Source organism: Hippopotamus amphibius, chromosome 8 (assembly GCF_030028045.1).
Source record: "Hippopotamus amphibius kiboko isolate mHipAmp2 chromosome 8, mHipAmp2.hap2, whole genome shotgun sequence".
NCBI classification, from domain to species: Eukaryota; Metazoa; Chordata; class Mammalia; order Artiodactyla; family Hippopotamidae; genus Hippopotamus; species Hippopotamus amphibius.
The window spans coordinates 82,904,488-82,924,866 of record NC_080193.1 but is presented as its reverse complement, the minus strand read 5'-3'; the positions used below and the strand labels follow the sequence as shown (position 1 = coordinate 82,924,866).

Sequence of the window (20,379 nt, the reverse complement as noted above, 5' to 3'; positions counted from 1 at the left end):
CATGAAAAGCCTCCCCTTGTCATTCTCCTAGACTTCGTAGGGGTAGTGAGGTCTGGCCCTATTCCCACATGACTTCCAGCCTGCTAGGTTTTTTCCGTTGCTGTCTTTATAGAGTTTCATCTGATTCAAGGTCAGAAGTTAGTGGCTAAAATTGACAGACTGACACAAAAGAAAACTATGACTTCTGAGGCCATCAACCAGAATCCCCACGGAGCAATCGCTAAAGCAACATTTACAACTTCCATTTCAAAGAGAAAAATGTCTCCAAGTTCCAGGAAAAGATTTTCTCATCATGGTGTGAAAACTAGCACAAAGAGACATTTTCACCGTGAATTTTTTTCCCTAACAAATGTCTGAATCCACAGCATAAAAGGAGTGGTGAGGGCAGTATTTTATTGCCATTACTATGACCTTTGTGGCCTTGGTCATGACCTGTGACTTTCTTTCATCCTTACTCCTTGGTCTAGAGGATGGGAAATAGTACAGGCTTGGACTTAGGAGACCCCAAGGACAGTGTCCAGGACACAAAAGGTCATTGGTGAGTGCTAGCTATGATGAGGAGGATTGCGAAGACAATAATATAGGAAAAAACTGTCAGTAAGCAATCTGAGTTCTGGTTCATATGCAGGGGAACAGCTTAACTGTGTTTTGAGCGCTTAAAAATACATACCTTTAGGTTCTCTTGCTTGGGAACTACACTTTTCCTTATTGTAAAAGGATTACTGATGCTTATTTTGATATTTTGGTAGGTGATTGATCAGAAAGAATCATGATTAGAATTAATTTATTTACAGAACATGGAGCTATGAACCTATTGAGACTATTTTATAAAATGAATAGAAAGGAGCTGGTGTAGCAGAATATAGTATTTACTCTGCTGTCTGTCAGGGACCGTGTAAGAGCTTTTGGAGCCAGAGAAATGGCAGCTCTGAAAATGGCTGGGATGCAAGCTTAACTTTTACCCAGGGAAATCATCAAAGCAAAGCCCGGTGAGGCACAGGACACTATCTTAAGGAAGTTTAATGTTCTGTGCAAGGGAATGATTGATTTATAAATAGAAACACAAAGTGATGAAAATCTAGGGGCAGTTTCTCTTTTTTTGCCCCAAAGTGATGAGAAGACTGCATTTCAAGGAAACAGGAAATGTGACCTCTGCATTTTCATAGTTAGAGCTTGATTTTTTAAATGTCATTTTACAAAGCAACAAACGCCCTACTCTGCCATTAGAAAACAGCATGTATCCTAGTTAAACAAGGACTTTGAGTCAGTAGAGTTAACAAGCATGGATTACGAAACTTCAAGGCAACAGATTACAATAAAAATGTACTTCAATAAACTGACAGCGAAAATCATTGACTCCTTAGATGTTTTTGCAGGTACTTCAGAATCTTGCAATAGCTCTGGATCATTATTGGGATGTGAAATACAAATGCCCCTGCTATTATATTCCATTGATTCAACATTCACAAAGGAATGCATCCAAAGAGGAATCTAGTGTATAAAAGATGGGTCAGAAAATCATAATAGGCTAAATGTTAAGAAAAGAAAAACTTCACAGATGCAGAGAAATGGTTTCATATAAATATGAACCCAAATACGAATCCAATTATTAGTGTGTGTGTATGTGTGTGTGTGTGTGTGTGTGTGTATGTATATATCAGTGACTTTCACATAGGGGGGAGTCAGAAGGGTATATCACACCCAGCATGGAGATGATGGTTGTACACAATACACAGGCACCTTCCCTCCTACCCCCAACTCCTTTTCTATCAAGATTCCAAGATGCATCTACACCCATGTAGGCATGATTGAGAATCACAGAATCTACATCCTTTGATGAATAGAATAAAATCCCCCCAGGCCATTCACTCAATTCATTCCACGGCCATCTGATGTTTTAAGTTATGCAATGAACATTCAGTTGCTTGCTTTCATGCTAAATACCAGAGCCTAAGGATTTCATTGATTACAGTTGATGTTTGATCACTACTGGTGGTTCATTACTCTGGAAATGAATACTTCAGGGACACTTGGTGGGGGAGGGGGGGAGGGTTATATAGGCTGCTTGGTGTAAAATTTCCATAGTCAATGATGCCAGGTGTTGCATTAGAAAATTCATGCTATGCAAGACTTGCATTTTTAAAGTTCTTGCCACAAAAGAACAGTTTTCAACTTGTTTTCCAGTGTCTAGCTCATTGCAGACATAATATTAACTACTCTAGCCAATATTATAAAGTGAAAGCACTAGTCCATAGGGGACACTAAAATATTTACACAAAGGCCTTTGTGGAGGCAAAGAGCCGTCTGCATGTTATATTCCCATAATCTTCAGAACGTGATTGCGAGACATCAATCCAGATACTAAAAGGTGAATTTTACAGGGACATAAGGTACCATCATGAAAAAGAAATTATTTCTAACCATGGGGATTATGCTAATGAAGTAGTCAAGATTTTCTCTTAGATCTTTAGAACCTTCATTCTGCACACGTTCCGGGGAATGTGCAAATCTATCTGGTATTTCTTTATCATCAAATATAAAGTGATGTGCACTGTCTGCTCCTGTTGAATACAATAGTTCACAGTCTTCGTTTGGTGTCTTGGGACAGGTATTTGAATATCATTTGAACAATGAAGACTGAGGCTTTCAATGGCTGTTTATCAGAATGACCTCCATTAGTCCTCCTTGTTCAAAGGCAGCTGGGACTTGAGTTTACGGAGTACCACACTTAGGCATGTACTCGGGTCTGCAGATTTGACAAGACATTTTGTCTTTTAAACTCAGGTTAGACTTTTAAATAAAAGACAACTGAGAATACTGGCAGCATTAAAAACAAAAAGCCAGGTGCATGGTCAGCACACTTTATTGAGGAATCTGCAAAAAGAACAAAGTTAGGTCATTTGAAAGTAGCTCTCCCCCATCCTTCCCCATTGCCCCCAGTCTATTTAGTAGAGGGGTTTTCAAGTATTCTTTTAGTAGGTGAGTTAAGGACCCATGACCACAAATTTACAAATGAAGGTAGAAAATACTGATATGGTATGGATGGGGGAAGGGATTTAAAGAATTACAAAAAAGTATGTACTGGCCAGAGAAGCAGAGCTGACTGTGGATAACGTGTAGCTATCGAAAGAATGTCTTTCTAGCTTACTTAACAATAATTACTTTGAACCACAGGAAGTTGCCATCTCTGTAAGTAAAATAATGGTTGAATGTGGGCAATTTCATATGGTTCAAAATAACACAGAGAAAATTCTGTGTCACAGAGCTCTGGATGCTGGCATGTTACTGCCCCTTGGCTTGACCTCCAAATTTCTTACATCGCGTCTTTTTGCATCTCAGAGGATTTAACCTGATTTACCGGGTCAAGGTTTCATTCCCTGTTTGTCATTTATATTGGGAATTAACACCATCACCTTTGAGAATGCTCGGAGCTCACCACCAGAGAGAGCACTGTTTCTCCACGATACTCATTTGGAAAAGGGTAGGGTCCTTTCAGGATCCCCGGAAGGTGCCCACCAGCGGTCACCACTGTAACTTTTGAGATTTTGCCCACCATGCTCTTCTTAATCAGCTGCAACTCTGGTGGCCTGAAGTGAGCATGCAAACTCCAATACTGAGTCTACGATCTGTATATTTCAAACATGTGGTGCCCACATTTATCTGTGTGTGTGTGTGTGTGTGTGTGTGTGTGTGTGTGTTTTCAGACTACACCGACCTTTGTGTAGAAAGATATAATATATGAAAAATAAAGGATACATTTTTGTAATTCAGATAACCAGAATAAACACAATTTAGTTCAAGAAATGCAGGATGACTCCAAAATGAATGGAAGCAGGATTATCTCACTTTTGTACCAAATGTTCATTTGTGCAAAAAAGTTAAGGTTCAGTAAAACCATATGGAGGGAAGGGTGAGGCTTATTAGAGCATGCAAATGGAGAAAGAGAGAGAACTTACCACAGCCTGGAACAATCAAGACCAAAAGAAGAAAAGAGTAAACATCTGCATTAAAATCTCGTTGGAAAGGAGCATGATCGTTTCGCTTCCACCTGTTTAGTAACCAGTATCTCAGATGTTGGTTGCAGAAACCATCAGGGAGGCAACCTGCTTTTCACCTCTGTCTTTCCCCTACAATCCCTCAACTCCCACTTTCCCTTCCTGATGGGGTTTTTCTTGCTAATGTTTCACTAAGGTCAAGAGTTACTTATTTTCTGTTTATCGTTGACGTGCAAGATATTTCCTTCTCTCTCTGCCTCTCTTGCGGATTTCCACATTTCTCTCTCCCCAATATCCACTATCACTTCAGATAGTTCAGATTCTTTACCAGGGAATCCCCAAATGTCTAAATTGAGCTTCTTTCCCTAGACGGGCTCCACAGTTCTGACGCTCCTGTGCAGTGGGGGGAAATCTGCACTGGATTAATTTGTTTATGGTAAGTGGCTGCCCACTGACACCTTCCTTTCCAGAGAGAGAGCGGCTATCGTTATTAATTCAGACGTTAGTTTTTAAGCTGCCTTTGGTGATTAGAGGACAATATATATTTTCTAAAAGGCTTCAGTGGGAAATGATCTAGAATGACCATGCTGGATTTAATGCCTTCATTTGCAGCCTTAAGAGATTCTGAGGAGAACAAGAAGTCATGTGAAACTGTGTCTTACATGAGGGGAGAAAAAAAAAAAAAGAAATGAGAGGGCTGAGAGTCATTTCAGCTGTTTAAATAAAAGAATGGAATGATTCTCCATGAAACTACTAGTCTGAAATATGGCTGCTGGAATATACTAGTGTTATAAGCTCTCCTGGAAAGGAACAGAATGATGCCTCGGTTTATCCCACTTAAAGCACTAGTCAGAGACATTCCTAATTAATATATAAGTTCACTTTACTTTTAGGACAATGCTATGGCTAGCTAATATTTTCAGTCTTGTTCATTGCTTATGCAGTGAGCTGAAAAAGATCACTTTGAAATCATATTGACCTGCATTATAAGAAACAAACCAATCAGACCACGCCCTGCTCAGAAGCAGTGATGGTTTGAAAGTAGGAGAAAAGAAAATGCATGATTTTAAAGTCAAAAGTTCATGGCTTTGATATGGTAGAGCCCCTAGGAAGTCTTTATTTCCTGGAATACTACGGATTTCACTGCTAAAAATATATTCATTTAAATTTCACTTTCAAATATGATGCAAACCTATAATTAGACATTTTGGGGGGAACTGGAGGAGGAGGGTGTTGAAGAAGTGCCCTCTTTCTCCAAGAAATTCAAAATCACTGTTTTAACTCAATCTGTATGAAGATCTGTGGAGGTCTCTGCTCATTTTTTCCCTCAATTTAGTACATTCCTCTGGCCAAAGATATAGACCCTCACACTCAGAGAAACACTCAGATATACCCAGACACATCCCCACCCCCAGCCCCTCAATCCTTTGGCACATGTAGTTATATGTCTCATAAAGAATGAAGGCCAGCAATCAACTGCTTAACAGAACTGAGAGGCCATGCTGCTTGCAGGAAACTTACCTGCCCATAAAATGCGACACGATAGTAGCGACCAAAGAGCCGCTTCTCTGAATTCACCACCTCTGCAACTTTCAGATACGACCGATGAATGTCGTAGTAGAGATCTGATAATTTCTGAAACCAGAAATGAAGAGTTTTGTGAGGATGAGGCTGACATCAAAAATAGGCAATTTTTACTTTTGGAAATTTTAAGTAATTCTCCAACGTAATGAAGGATATTTGAAATAACTGCTGGGTTTAGAACACCTACTTTGAAGTCTCTCTGCTTCTCAAAGACAGCAATGATGGGTTTGTTGACATCAGCGATGAGCTCATATCTCTCAGACTTCCACAGGAACTCCACACACATGTACAGCTGCTCCACCAGGATATTCTGCAATTCCCCAAACGGAAATGAGATTTTACATGATGAAAACTGTGGCTCATCTCTGAAACTTGCTTTTGAAACTGTTGCACTGTCACTTTCTTTTCATAGTGGGATTTCTGCATTCCCATCTTTGCATTTGGTAGTTACATCCATCCTCGGAGGGATGGTGGTGTCTTCTTGGATTCTTCTCTTTCCTAATCAGTCCCTCAAACTTCCTAATTAAATCTATGACATGTATTCAGATCTGTCTGTTTTTTTCATTCCTATAGTCACTGGCTTTGATCAAACCCCCATTTCTTCACTCCTAGACCCCTGGAGTAATCTTCAAGCTAATCTGCTTTCCCTTGCCTATTCATTCTATTGGTCCTATGTGTTGCTCTTCAGCAATCTTTCTTTCTAAAACATAAACCTGACCATGAGCTTGCCACTGCCCTAAACCTTTGGAGGCACTCCAGTGGCTATGAACTGCTGTCCAAACTCTCTAGCATGACATGGAAGGAGCTCTAGAATCTGGCACCAACCTCCCTTTCAGTGCCCCTCTCTTTCAGCACCCTGCCATTGACTTTGCACTTTGGCTATACCAGACTGTACCACATGATTCTTAGAATACTTTACAATTTCCACACTTTTGCCTGTGATGTTGCTGCTCCTCCTATAAGAACTTTATTTCCTTATTTGACAACTTCAAGTCCTATTAAATGTCAAGACCCAGTACAAAAGTCTGCAGAGCTTTTATTTATGTCCCATCCATCTGCATTCCAATCACTTTCATGTAAAAAGTTATCCCCTTTTAATTGCATCTGTATATGATGCCTAGATTTACAGTTACTGGGTCTTAGACTGGTTACTCCCCACCCAGAAGAAAGTTTGTCTTTCACAAGATTCTAAACTCTTTGAGAGCTGAGATTATGCCTTCTAATCTTTGTCTCCCCAAATACACTTGCCACATTTATCTTTGTCTCAAAGCCTCACATATGCTAGTAGTTTAATAAATGTTCAACTGAATCATATTATATACTCTCTAAAGCAACTGGATAATATTGTTGGAATGTTTTCAATGTCTTTTAATAAAAGATTTTAAACATTATTTGAGATAGTTCATATAAACATGTAGTTGCATTTACAATTTATTTTCAATGTACATTAAATTAATGTACAGCCATATTTAAAATTTAAAATTTCATTAAAATCTACCCCCAGATTTGTTTTCTGCATCCGTTTTAAAATCTATGTAATATTATGAATAAAAACTAGCTAATGAAATATTTTATTTACTTGAGGAGAGGAGCCCTATTTTCTTCACCCGAATTGTTGCTAAGTAATTCCTGGTAGAAAGCATCTTTTGAAAAATAACCGTGGTTTGCATACATGAAGGTTTTCTGCAGAAACCAGTGAGACTTTCTGTTCAAGTCTGTTTGCTAATAAATTTGCTGATGCATTAAAAAAAAAGTCGTGACCAGCTCAAAAAAATTTTCAGCATTCCTTATCACATTTACTGAAGGACTAGAGATTTTATATTTTGTAAACGAGCTGATCATATATATTTGGCTCTATCTTAGCTAAAATTTAGTTTAAATTTGCATTAAAAATTATGGTTTATCAATGGAATCTGATATCTATTAATCTTAGTTTAATTTCAGCATGCAATTTATTTTGCCTAAGTCATGTTCTAGAGTAACTTTATTTGATTTCTGAATAAGATTTTCTTCCCCCCTATTTAGCTTAATGTTACAAGTCAACGCATCCTTTTACTCAATTACTGTACCCTCGATCGTTTTGGTCTAACCTCATTGTATGGTGTGTCCTGCATTCCTGAATCTTCTTTCATTGCCCCTTCTTCTTTAATATTTGGTGTAATGCTCAGAAAAGCCGGCCAGCCCATAGAGAACATGCCTTGAGAGGACAAAGCAAAATGTAACATTATTATTTGAGTCAAATCCTGCTTGGATTAGATAGCGCCTTTCTTCATGACGTTACACATGGTGGTTTTAAAGCTCACACTGTCAATGAGATGGTTAATTATGACTGATGATAAAGATTCTGCCAGGCAACCAATCCTCCCCTTTCTATAATTTTTTCTAATCATTTTCACGTGGTCTGTTTTCTATATGGAGCTGGCGTGGGGTTATAGACAGAGCACAGGCTTGTAGACCGATGTAGCTCCAATGTTCTGGTTTAATGAGCCTCTTGGAGTCTGTATCCCTCATTTGTTAAACCAGAGGCATTAATATCTATCTCAAAGGATGCTGAAAGGATTCAAAGCATTAATATTTGAGAAAACTCCTGGTATCATCAGTGCATTGTAAAGACAATATTCAATACTTACTAACTTTCACTCTTTTGCATTATCTAGAAAACTTCTCAAATTTTCTTAGCCTCTTGGCCACCAACATTAAAAAGATCTGGCTGTGCAGATGCCCGTGAGAACAGCTGATAATGGGTAATGTGCCCAAATAAGGGATCAGATTAGAACATCGGGGAATATCAGAGGTTAAGAGCACAGTTTGGAATGATAGACCAGCTCTTGAACTTCAGCCCCATCACAAGCTAATCAGGGAGTCTGGGGCAGATTGCTTAACTTCTTTAGGTTTTCTCACCTATAAACAGGAGGTGATAACAGCACCTAACTTAGACTCCTTATTGGCAACTAACTGAGATATTGCCAGTACAGAGCTTAGTGCAGTGGCTCCCTTGGAGCAAGTGATTTTTAAGTTATAGTTAATACTTTTGGATATTTCCATTTTTAATAATAAAATCATTGGCTGTGTAACTAAATTATCGCCCCAGAACATGCCAGAAATGGTAATGATAATAATTATTGCAATTGAATCCTTGCATTAAAAATTCTACCTTCCTACTTTTTATTAATATTTTTCTTTGGTAATTATACACATTAAATATATGAGCATTGACTGTAGCAGGAAAAGTCATGACATCTTGCAGGTTGATGACGGTTGTTAGTACAACTGAGGAAGCTGTGTTTTCTGGAGTCACCTGAATTCACCTATACAGTCATCCCTCAGTATCCATGGGGGATTGATTCCAGGACCGCCCCCCCCGCCCCAGATATTAGATATCAAATTCCACAGGTGCTCAAGTCCCTTATGTGAAATGGCATAGTACAATTGGTCCTCCGTATCCCTGGGTTCTCACTGATGGAGTGGTTGGTTGAATCTGCAGATCTGGAACCCCTGGATACAGAGGGTCGACTGTATTCTCATCATGTGTGCAGTATAATGAAGGGACAGTTTACTTCTCTGACTTAGAAACATCATAACATAGAAGTACATTGAGGACTTCAAATATATGCCAATGAGCTTCAGATATATGCCAATGAATACAAATAGATGCTAATGCATCATAAATAATCACCTTCCTTAATTTAAAGTTTGTAAAACAAATACAGTTGACCCTTAAACAACACAGATTTGAACTGCATGGGTCCACTTACACGCAGATTTTTTTCAATAAGAACGCACTGCAGCACTGTGGCGCTGCACAATCTATGGTTGCAGTGTTGGTCGAACCCGTGGATGTGGACATGGAGGGCCGACTGTAAAGTTATACCCGCGTTTTTCGACCGGTGGGGTGGTGCCCCTAACCCCCTCGTTGTCCAAGGGTCAACTGTATATATGTTTTTCAATGGGTATATTATTCCAATATCGCTATTGGTCTAAAAGTAGTTTTTTTTTTATTTTTTATTTTTTGGGGGTACACCAGGTTCAATCATCTGTTTTTATACACATATCCCCATATTCCCTCCCTTCCTTTTTTGAATATTCAAGATTCACACAACATTTGGGGCAAGTTTCCTCAGCTTCTCAAACTGACACCTAGCTTTATCTGGTTTCTTTAATTTTGTTTTCAGTTAGAATATCACGTAGTTTTTATAGAACTGTATGGCATCTGATTATGAAAAAAATTAGATGGGGAGGAAAGGCATGTTAAACACAACAATGATGGTTTTGATGACTTGCCTACAAAAATAAAGCTAAATAGGAAGTGTGAAACTGAGCAAGAAGAACCCTGAATTTTACTGTGGACCTGAGTCATGAGGCCAGGTCTGGTTCCTTCTCCAAGGCCCTCAAACAAGTGAGCTCACTGTCTCCAAATTCAGTTTAGTCATTTGGTTCAAATGTCTTATTTGCAAAATCCACTGAAACTCTTTAGGAAATACATACATATTTAAAAGAATAATGGACCACTTATGTTTCCAAAATATTGTAACCAAAGTCCATTTCCCTTTTGTTCAGGTATTTTGATCTTAACATCTAAAGATTTGTTTCTGTTATTCATACATTGAATTTTCCACTTCGTTTTGAAAGCTAAGATAGTGTTATGAAATAGATTGCAGTTCATAAACTTGGGGTTTAAACAAAATTTCACAAGGGTACGTTGCCAATTTTTTTTTAATAAAGAGTAATTCTGTAGTTGTTAGAAAATCTTTATCAGATGTTAAATATGGAATATTTTTAATTAAAGGAAAGCCATACTGTAAGTTATTTTATGTTATAAATTGTCAGGATCAGTGTATGCTTTAAAAAAAGAAAATGGAACATGGTGATTATAAGTGTAGTCCTGTATATACACTATATTTAGGTCTCCCTTTCTGCACCTCTTATTTTGAATAAAGTTACATTATATTTCAACATTAAAAGGGATTTCTCTTGCAATTTTAAACAATTCATCCATTTCAGAAAAAAATTCCGAAGTCAGACTAGCATGCAAATTGGTGGCGAAACATGGCCATGATATCGGATAAGATGCAGTTCTGTTCACTGAGAACTCTTTAGGTCTCTAAAACTTCATAAAAGTTTGGAAGGATAGAATTTCTGAATGGCAGGAACTTTGGGTTTTTACAGAATAAGTTATGAAGGTCTGAGATAATTTTTGCTTCTAGGAATACATTTAAGAGTTTCGTTGGAACAAAATTGAAACAGTGACTTGGTTTCCTCCGCACCGTTCGCTGGGGATAAAGGAGCCCAGTTAGACCACTCACTTCCTCCACTGGGAGTTGTTAGTAATGGGTTGCTATCACAGGGGTGGATATCCTCCCGGAGCAGGGATGGTGTGCAAATCTTTTCCATTTTCCAGTAACCTATGGTAGTGCAAGATGAGGTTAGGACATCGTCACATGTTTATGTTAATTCAAGCTTATGAAACTACAAATCATTAACCAATGAAGCCTTCTCATTTGGAACTAAGATGCGGACCAGTTAGCCTGGTTGTACATAAAATAAACATGATAATGGCATGGACGAGAGAGTTAAAACTTAAAAGTACAGCGTAATTAGAAATATCTGTGAAAATTTACACTGCTTAATAAAACATTCAGATTAATAAAATTTAAAGTTAATAAGTAAATTTTAAGTTTGGTTTTGACATGCTGATTTCTGGACTTTCTCCCATCACTCGGTTGTCTTACCCCTTCTTTTCAGGTATTCTGCGATAAGGGCAGCTATATGGATATAACACATAGCAGCCTGCAAGGAAAAAGAAAACAGTTTGAGAGGAAGATTTTACCATCTGTCTAATACTGTAGATTTCACCATCTATCTAATTAGGACTAATTCTGCAAGGTGGGTCAGTATTCCAAGTCAGAATATGTAGAGAAATACTTTTCTGGTGGAACCGGAAATAAGAATCAACTAGATTTCCACAAGTTCACCATCACGAATAAAATGCTTATTTGGGATTTTTTTTGGTTTGTTTTTCTTGATGGAGTTTTCAGGTGGGTGAATGAGCTGGATTGAAGAATTTTTCCATAGAATTATCTTCCTTCCTTAATATCTATGTCTCTCTCTCCTCTGTTTCTAAATAGCATCTGGATATAAGTTGGAAGTAAAAATAATCAGCCTTCTTACTTTTTTCTACCTCCATTGATGCCTTAGAACTTCTATTGCCTTTAAAATGGTAGATTCACAAGGCAGCACTTGATAAAATAGTGTGACCTAATGTATCACGTGTGCTATCCTCAACCAAATTATTTGAGTGACATTTTATTATTCTTTAAAATCTCCTGCAAACCCTCGAACATTGCCGAACACATAGTAGACCCTGACCTGTTGAAGAGTCTAAATGACTTCAGCTTTGCCTTTCGAAGTTTTATGGAGAACGTCTCCATTGTCAGGGCAGTCCAAGGGAACTAGAGTTGTTCATTTTGGCCCTCACCAAACTGCTACCAAGTGAGGCTTCTGGTCAGATCTACTTCCAGCCCAGAGTCCTTCACGTGTGTTTAGAAGAACTTCAGTTTTCCTATACAAATTCGTCTCTTCCCAAGGGGGCACAATTCTGGGAATAAAGCAGAACTTCCCCACTTGGCGTCTGGAAGCCACTTGGGTGCTGTGAATTGCTGCACATAAATCCATCCAGTGTTTAAACAGACATAAAAAAGTTAGCTATTGATTTATAACCTTCACACAGTGGCTTCCCCTCACGGAGCTCTTAGGAGTATTAACCTTTCCATTGATAGTTCAGATGAGCTATATGCAAGGACAGATTACTCCAACGATGGTGAGTTTCCCCATCCAGTTCCAATTCCAGGGAAGAAGTTTTAGCACAGAGAACACTACCTTATATAACTCTAAATTTCCAGACACCCTTATGACCATCCTCCCTAGCCTCAGGTTTTTAGCATTTGGTCTACATTGCACATCCTACAACTACAGCTGGCCCTCCGGACTCCGGCTTTTATTTGATATCATTTCCGTGGAGTCAGGTATCCTTGAATTCCACATGCAAATATAATGCACATAACATATAATTAGGTCATATCGATGTTAGTGGGGGAATATGATAACTTTTTCTATCCCTGCTGTAAATGATAATCTAATTGTCCTGATCAAGAGGACAACACTGATGGAGAATGACCGAGTCTTTCCTAATCACCTCAGATAAGTCTCCGTTTCTCGCGTGAATTTTGGCCATGCTCTCCAGCCAGGTCCTCCGGAGCTCGGGGGTGCTTGCATAGGAGTTTGCCAGGCTGTACTGGAGATCCACCAGCATCTCAGGATCCTTCTCATGCTCCTTCATCTGAGCCGTGGCCATCAAAACAGTCCTTATACGTTTAGTCAGATCTTTCACCTCTGCTGGGAAATTGCTGTTCTTTGGAAAACAGAGTGCCTGGGTCATTATCCGTTTAGAATTCACAAATTAACTCACTTCAAGTTATGCTTTCAGCTGTGGCGTGGCACCAGAGTCTGGGGCAGTCTACATATTGTTCACAAATATGTATATTCTTTATGGACAAATTCTCTGTATTGTGACTGTGGTGGTACACATTTGAAGATGAGTTGTACTAGATTCCATTTTGTCTTCTAGCCTACCTTCTTCTAGTAATAGCATCCCGACATCCTCTAGCATCCTTTCTGGCTCTAGTTCATGTGATTCGAATGGGTCTACTTCATTCCCAAGCATCAGGAGTGGCACCATGATACTGGCCTGGCCAATCAATCATCGTCTTTGATACCCCAGGCCGCAGTGATTGGCTTAGGGATGGGCATATAATACAAGGTTGGATCAAAGAGACTCAGTCCTGGACTTTAATTGGCACTATAGGTCAAGGTGCTTTTCCCACCTATAGAGTACTACCAGTGTCCTTGGAATTGCTGAGAGAGTAAGCCATGGGGAGAGCCTACCTGTAAATGAAGTAAATGATGAGGAAAATTGAACTGAGAGATGGAGAGAGGCAAAAACAGAGGCGGTAGGGGAAGGGGATCTGAAAACATTATTTTAATCCCTGGGTTCAGCCATGCCTGACACCAGGCTCTATCCCTGGATTTTTCACTATTATAACTGAAGGACAAGTCTCCAGAAAGTTCTGAAAGGAAGATAAAGTGAATTTGACCAAGAATGGGATTATGAGAGAATCACTATATTTCTGATATCTGTTATTGGTGGTTAGTTTTCTTGTTACATATCATTCAACCCCATATCTTGGAAATTTCATGTAACAGATTATACGCTGAAAGCATAAGACCTGATTATCCATTCAAACAAGCAAACTCAATGTAAGTACTCAAAGTGTCAATAAATAAAATGCAGAATTTGTATTCTTTATGATTTTGATATCTCACAAAAAGAATCCAGTTTAGTTTACTCCCAATTCTTTAAAAAAGTCCACAAAGAATTTCTTACTTTCATTTGCTTGTCTCCATTAGCAAAATTATTGGTAATTGCAAGGGAATGTTGAAACCGAGAGCCTCCAATCCCAGCATCGGCTATTAACTGGCTTACAGCCTTGATGAGCTGAAAGAGAAAAGGAAAACGAAACCTCAAAAGTAACTCCGAAATACTTATTGTAAAGAAATCCACTGAGTTGGATGAATGCATCATTAATTTCTCCCTGTAGGCCCAATGAATGTGCTTGGAACCTGGTGGGATTTGGCATCCTAGAAACAGTTACGGTTTCCCGAGTTGTGTATTCTATATGATTCTATCCCCTGGCAGAAGAAAGGAAAAGTACGAGTGGAGTTATGGGCTTTGCTGATTTCTGCCCAGCTGCACTTTTTCTATGAATTGGAACTGAGTGTGATGTGTATCTTTTAGGAGGAATCTGATGGAAGAGTTGGGAACCGGTTGCCTTGGAAACAGTAGGCTTTTATCAATGCTGAAACAGATGAGTGGTTTTAATAACAACATTAATGAAAATTGGCAGCACTTACTTGTAAGTGGGACCGGACAATTGACTTCTGCTTGTTAAATTCAAAATTCTTCCTCATAAAAAAGTATAGAAGTGCTGACGCTTCTGTCTGAGTTGACCGTGACCTGTGGTTACAGCATTTTAGGACTTCATAGCAGAAGGAGCCACACAGGTCGGCAGGGCCTTGGAAGAACGCTGAAGGAAACTATGGAGACAGAATTGCTGGTGAAGTGACCAAATTCCTTCATTTTGCTCTGTTCATTCTCATATTTTAAAATCCCTTAGAATAAAATCTTTCTTTTTTTTCTTAACCTAGACTTTTTCTCCCATTAGCAGGTAGACGAGGATACAATTTTAATTACTAAAGTCTATGTTAGTATTTCTCTTTTTTCCTAGAAATAATATTCTCTACATTGTAAGTATCCTTTGCATCAATAATGGATGACTACCGAAAGCAATGGAATGAGAGCTTTGAAATGGTTTCTCTTCACCCAACACTGTAAAACCACCAGGGTCCTCAAAGGTGGGCCCTACTATATCTAACTGCGGAATTTTAACTTGGTAGGAATGAACATTACAGTTGATGGTGTATATTTTACCTAACTGTCCACCACAAATGCTGAGAACCCAAAGAATTGGTGGCCAGGTGTTAATTTTCTTCCCTTTTGACATTCAGCAGGTGGGCTGTCAAGGCTGTGAACTTATTTTGAGACCATGAATCAAATAGTTTAATAAAACCAAATAATCTAATAAAACCAAATAAACAAAAATAAAAGAAAACAAATCTTCTTCCCTCAATACTGAGAGATGTAAGGATTAATATGTGTTTACTGTCAGTAATAAACACTTCACTGAGCTTTCCCTGGAACCTGGAGGACCCTTACCTTGCATACAAATAGCCTCAAAGAGGCAAATACGTGCTTCAGTGCTGTGGCTGATTGGTTGACTTGGAAAAAGAGCATGTAGGTATCAAAGACCCTTTTCATCATTGAATTTTGACATTCAGATTGTTGGAGTTGTCTCTGGAAATTTAACACAGCAGTTATTTAGGATGAGTGAAAGGACACCTGTATTCTTTCAAAAAATATTTACTCTGGACCTACTATGTGATAGGCACAATTCTGGGTGCTGGAAATAAAGTGCTGAATAAGAAGGTCTATGTTCCCAATGAACCTTACATATAGCAGTGATTGAAAAAAAGTTACTAAATAAGAAAAGAGAGTAGAATGATATATGATGGAAAGTAATTGCTTCAGGGGATAGGATTACTTTATATAGAGTGGTTAAGACCTCTCTAATGGATGAATTGACATGTGAGCTGAAAAAGTCAGCCATGGGCAGATCTGGGACGATTGTTCAAGGAAGGAAAAACAGTTGGTACCAGGGACTTGGAAAGAAGCTTATGAGTTCAAGGCTGAGAAAAAAGAGCAGAGTAGTCTAAGCATGGTGAGTGGGGTGGGGTCGGGAGAGAGGTAGAAGATGCAGTCCCAGACAGGCAGGTCCTTGAAGGCATTGATAGATTCTGTAGGATGTATGAGATTTGATTGACATTTCCATTGAGCAATAAAGAATTAAAATATGGATTTTGCTTTTTCTACTGCCATCTGACATTTTACCTGAAAATAAGACTTTCTTTATGTAATCATTCTGTTTGGTGCAGACTTTTTCCAATTTAACCCTTAACATTTGAAAGCTCATTAGGTTGAGCTAATGTTTTTAATAACTTCATTGAGGTGTAACTGACATACAATTTCTATCGTTCATATTTTTTTTTTTTTTTTTTTTTTTTTTTTTTTTTTTGGCACACGGGCTTACTTGCTCCGCGGCATGTGGGATCTTCCTGGAGCTAGGATCGAACCCGTGACCTCTGCATTGGCAGGCGGATTCTTAACCGCTGCGCCACCTAGGAAGCCCTATCGTTCATATTTTATAAAACTTTATATTTTATATTCTGTGGTATGGCTATCTTTCAATACAACTATTTTTAAAAATCCATTCACCTGTTGATGTACTTTTGGGTTATGTCTAGTGTTTAATTATTAAAAAGAAAGTTTCTGTGAATACTGATGTACAAAGCTTTGCATGAACAAATGCTTTCATTTTTCCTGGGTAAATTCCTAGTATTGGAATGGTTGGTCACATGATAGATTATGTTGAAGCTTCATTCCAGCATACTTTTTTTTTCATGGTGTTTGCATCATTTTGTATTCCCACCATCAATGAATGAGAGTTCCAGTTTCTCCATATCCTTGCCAAAATTTGGTACGGTCAGTCTTTTTAACCATAGCCAATCTAATAGTAGGTAGTGGTATCAATTCACCAAAGACATAGAGATGGTAGGTAAGCACACAAAAAGATGCTCAGCATCATCACTCTGTTTTCTCTAGCTGCTGTATCTGTCCTATCTAGCTGTCATTTGTATCTCCCTCTGATACTGAAAAAGTAGGGTCACATTCTCACTCAGCCCAACTTGCCTGACAGTAAAGCAGGAGAAACAAGGAAGAAAGAGTATCTGTTATTGGACAATAATGAAATATGCCTGCATGTATATCAACTGAGCATTTGCCAACTTCTGATAACTCCTGAATCTCATCTTTGACATGTTTTCTACTCACACTTAGGTTGATTTATCTAAGGTTAATAGATTTCATTAAATATCATAAATGTCTTAAAAACATGCTCTTGATGTCACATGACTTTTCCACCTTTCATTTTATCATATTGCAGAAGATGTTATGGTCACACTCACCTGGTGGACCTGAGTGAAGAGGGCCAGCAGGTCTAGAATAGTCAGGCAAACCTCTGTAGCGATGTTGGCCTCTGTGTCCACGTGGTGCACGATGTCTATTTCATTGGAGTTGCCTTCAAAATCAAGTAGAAAACGCATAAATGTCGGAGACAAGTCTTTGTACCCTATGAGGAATCTTTTTCTATTACAACAAAGTCAATGTTTACTGGTGTTGTGATTAGTAATTTTACTAAATCAAAGTGCTTTCATTTGTTCCATTTCTTTATTGGCAGAAGCAAAAACACTAGACAAAGTTTTTAGTGGGCGCTATGGACTGTATGTTTGTGTCCCCACAAATTCACACGTCAAAGCCCTAATCCACAATATGATGGTATTTGGAAGTGGCGTCTTTGAGAGGTAATTAGGTGATGGAGCCCCATGAATGGGATTCGTGCCCTTATAAAAAGAGACACCAAAGAGATCATCTCTGTCTCCATCACGTGAGGACAAAGCAAGAAGGTGGCCACCTGCAAACTGGGCTCTTACCAGACATCAAGGCTGCCGGCACCTTGATGGACCTCCCAGCCTCTAAACCTATGAGAAATATTTGTTGTTTAAGCTACGTAGTCTGTGGTATCTTGTCGTAGCAGCTCGAACTGATTAAGACAGGGTACATGCCCTTTTCATTTGTCAGCTGTACGGTTTCCAAAGGACCAGAGTAGTCTGTTCTCCATTATTTCTCACTTCTTTCCCATTGATTCAGCCATTGCTAGAGGCGTATTTCCTCCATAATCAGTCTGGGTCAGGATTTATGCTCCCAGGCTAACAGACCAAACATAGGGTCTCAGTGGAAGATCTGCATTAATCGCCTCCTCAGAAAGGGACTAAATGTATGACAGATTAAGGCAAACACCTTTAAACGGGTAACTGTGGTCACGTGTCCATAATCAAGAACATTTACGTGATACAAAAACCCTGGATCCCATCTTCTCCTCATTCACACCTGGAATGTGTGCAACACTGGATTCAAGACGGCATGCTTACTGCTTCTAGGACACGGACAACTTTCTCCTCTTCCCAAACAGCCGACAATAATCTGGTTGAGAGAGGCCACCGTAACCCCTCGTGGTGCCAAAGTTACTTGGTTCCAGAGGAGCTACACTGAGCGTACTATATTGAGAGGTTTACTTTTCCCCTTTCTTCTCATAAGGACACTACATTTTGTTTTTTGTTTTTTGTTTTTTTTGGCCACGCACAGCAGGTGGGATTTTAGTTCCCCGTCTAGGGATCAAATCTGTGCCCACTGCAGTGGAAGCTCGGCGTCTAAACCTCTGGACCTCCAGGGATGTCCCAAGACGCTACATTTTTAACTGCTCCTTGCTGATTCTCTCCTCTCAGAGACGGGAGGGCTACCGCAAGCCTGAAAACCGGTGGTCTCAGGAGCACCGCAACATTCCTTATATTTCTGAAACATAATGCATTTTATGTCCTGCACACATCTAGAGAAAAATGATAACCATCTTGTGGCTACTATTTCTGGTTTACTTACTGGTCATGGTATTGTCTAACATCTGTAGGAGTTTGGGGTTAGATAGTGCATTTTTGCCTCGAATTATTGGTAAAGTTTGTGATCTGTGCTGCTTCTGTCCTTCATGACTGTGCATCCTGAAAAAGAAATGATAAAATGGTTAAAAGTCATAGGGATATGATAACCAAATGTTCATTCAGGTTCTCTAGATTGAGTCAAATGTTAAAAAATTTGAATAGAGACTTTTTATTAAAAATATTAGTTATAGGTGATATGATAAGAAGAACTTTTGAAAGTACTTTTGGAGAAATTTTATTTAAGCCGAAAAAGGGTTCAGAATGATAACAGATACTAAAGAATAATACACAAATAACAGATACTGAATTAAATTCTGCATAAGCATATTCATTATTATTTAATGAAATCATGGGATTCGTGGATATTAAGTTGGCTATTGATCGATCAGAAAGGCATAGTGGTAGACATTAAAAAAGTACAATACTCTATAGCTCAATGGTATCAATTATTTTTAGGAGGTAAAATGTAAAAGAAGTAAAATCTGGTCTAAGCCCTTTGTCTCCTACTTCTTTGCATGTGGAAATTCTTTTGGGATTTGTCATTGCATTTGCATCATGCCCACAGCGGGGCTGACATATGATCCTTGTAGGGGACAGAGCTGAGGGAGCCTCTGGGCTGCTGCTTTCACAGAGCGGGGACAAAGACCATGGCTCTTATTCAGTGTCCCTTGCCACTTCCAACTTTCATTTAAGCTATCATTTGACCAAGGTCATAGAACATTTCTTTGAGGAAAGCAGGCAATAGGAGATACTGAAGAGTCAAGCCTTAAAAAGAAGCAGTGGTTTTCTCTTTGTCTTACTTCTCAAGGCTTATTTGGTTCTGGTTAATCAAATGCTCTGGATGAATCTGGGCCCGGGAGATCTGACTTTGGCCTTCAGTAGCCAGGAGAGTCTGGGTCATTTCTGTGGCTACCAGGAATAATGGGTTTGGGCTGTATGGCTTGGACCTTTGGGACTGGATTATTTCCAGGTTTTGAGTCTTCTTCAATCTGTAACTCCTGGAGGAAAAGCCATGGTTTCTGGGAGGGGTGTTGCGGGAATGGCCAGGACCTGTCCAGATAGTTTAGGGAGGAGGCTGATATCTAAGCCACCAGACATCTTTCAAACTGCCGTGACCTCAGGTGCGTTATGACTGTCATTAAAGTAATTGTTCGTAGTCCTCTATTCTACTGCCATTTGCAAAAACATGCCCATTACATTCTTTTCATTTACTTTCTCATATGGGGGCCATCTCAAGGGGTCCCCATGGATAAAGAGGCAAAATTCTATGATTTATTAGCTATATACTGCTTTCATATTTCTTTCTAAAACTGATTCTAAAATATAGCCATTCTCATATTATATATTATTATGATACTCCTGGGAAGAATAAATCAAACTGGAGAAAATTTTAGCAAAGAATTCTGATTTACTAGACCCAGAGGAGCTTTAAGGTAAGACTTCAGGGCAAATGTTTCCTATAGGGTAGGTTAATGAAGGGTAACACTAGGTTTTATATGCTAGTCTAATGACTAAAAAATCT

At 38.9% G+C, this 20,379-nt stretch overlaps 1 protein-coding gene across 4 annotated transcripts in view; it reads right to left on the bottom strand.

Annotated features, from left to right (window-relative positions):
* DOCK10 (dedicator of cytokinesis 10) overlaps positions 1–20,379 on the bottom strand; it is a 261,399-nt gene that overhangs the window by 12,390 nt on the left and 228,630 nt on the right. For all 4 annotated transcript variants that reach the window (XM_057744533.1, XM_057744534.1, XM_057744532.1 and 1 more), the window contains exons 40-50: positions 18,802–18,917; positions 17,274–17,386; positions 15,409–15,546; positions 14,547–14,729; positions 14,020–14,130; positions 12,772–12,987; positions 11,309–11,366; positions 10,883–10,981; positions 7,670–7,776; positions 5,767–5,889; positions 5,517–5,630 (exon numbers count right to left, since the gene is read on the bottom strand). In XM_057744533.1, the coding sequence (XP_057600516.1) occupies positions 5,517–5,630; positions 5,767–5,889; positions 7,670–7,776; positions 10,883–10,981; positions 11,309–11,366; positions 12,772–12,987; positions 14,020–14,130; positions 14,547–14,729; positions 15,409–15,546; positions 17,274–17,386; positions 18,802–18,917 (1,378 nt within the window). The remainder of the gene's footprint in view (positions 1–5,516; positions 5,631–5,766; positions 5,890–7,669; positions 7,777–10,882; positions 10,982–11,308; positions 11,367–12,771; positions 12,988–14,019; positions 14,131–14,546; positions 14,730–15,408; positions 15,547–17,273; positions 17,387–18,801; positions 18,918–20,379) is intronic.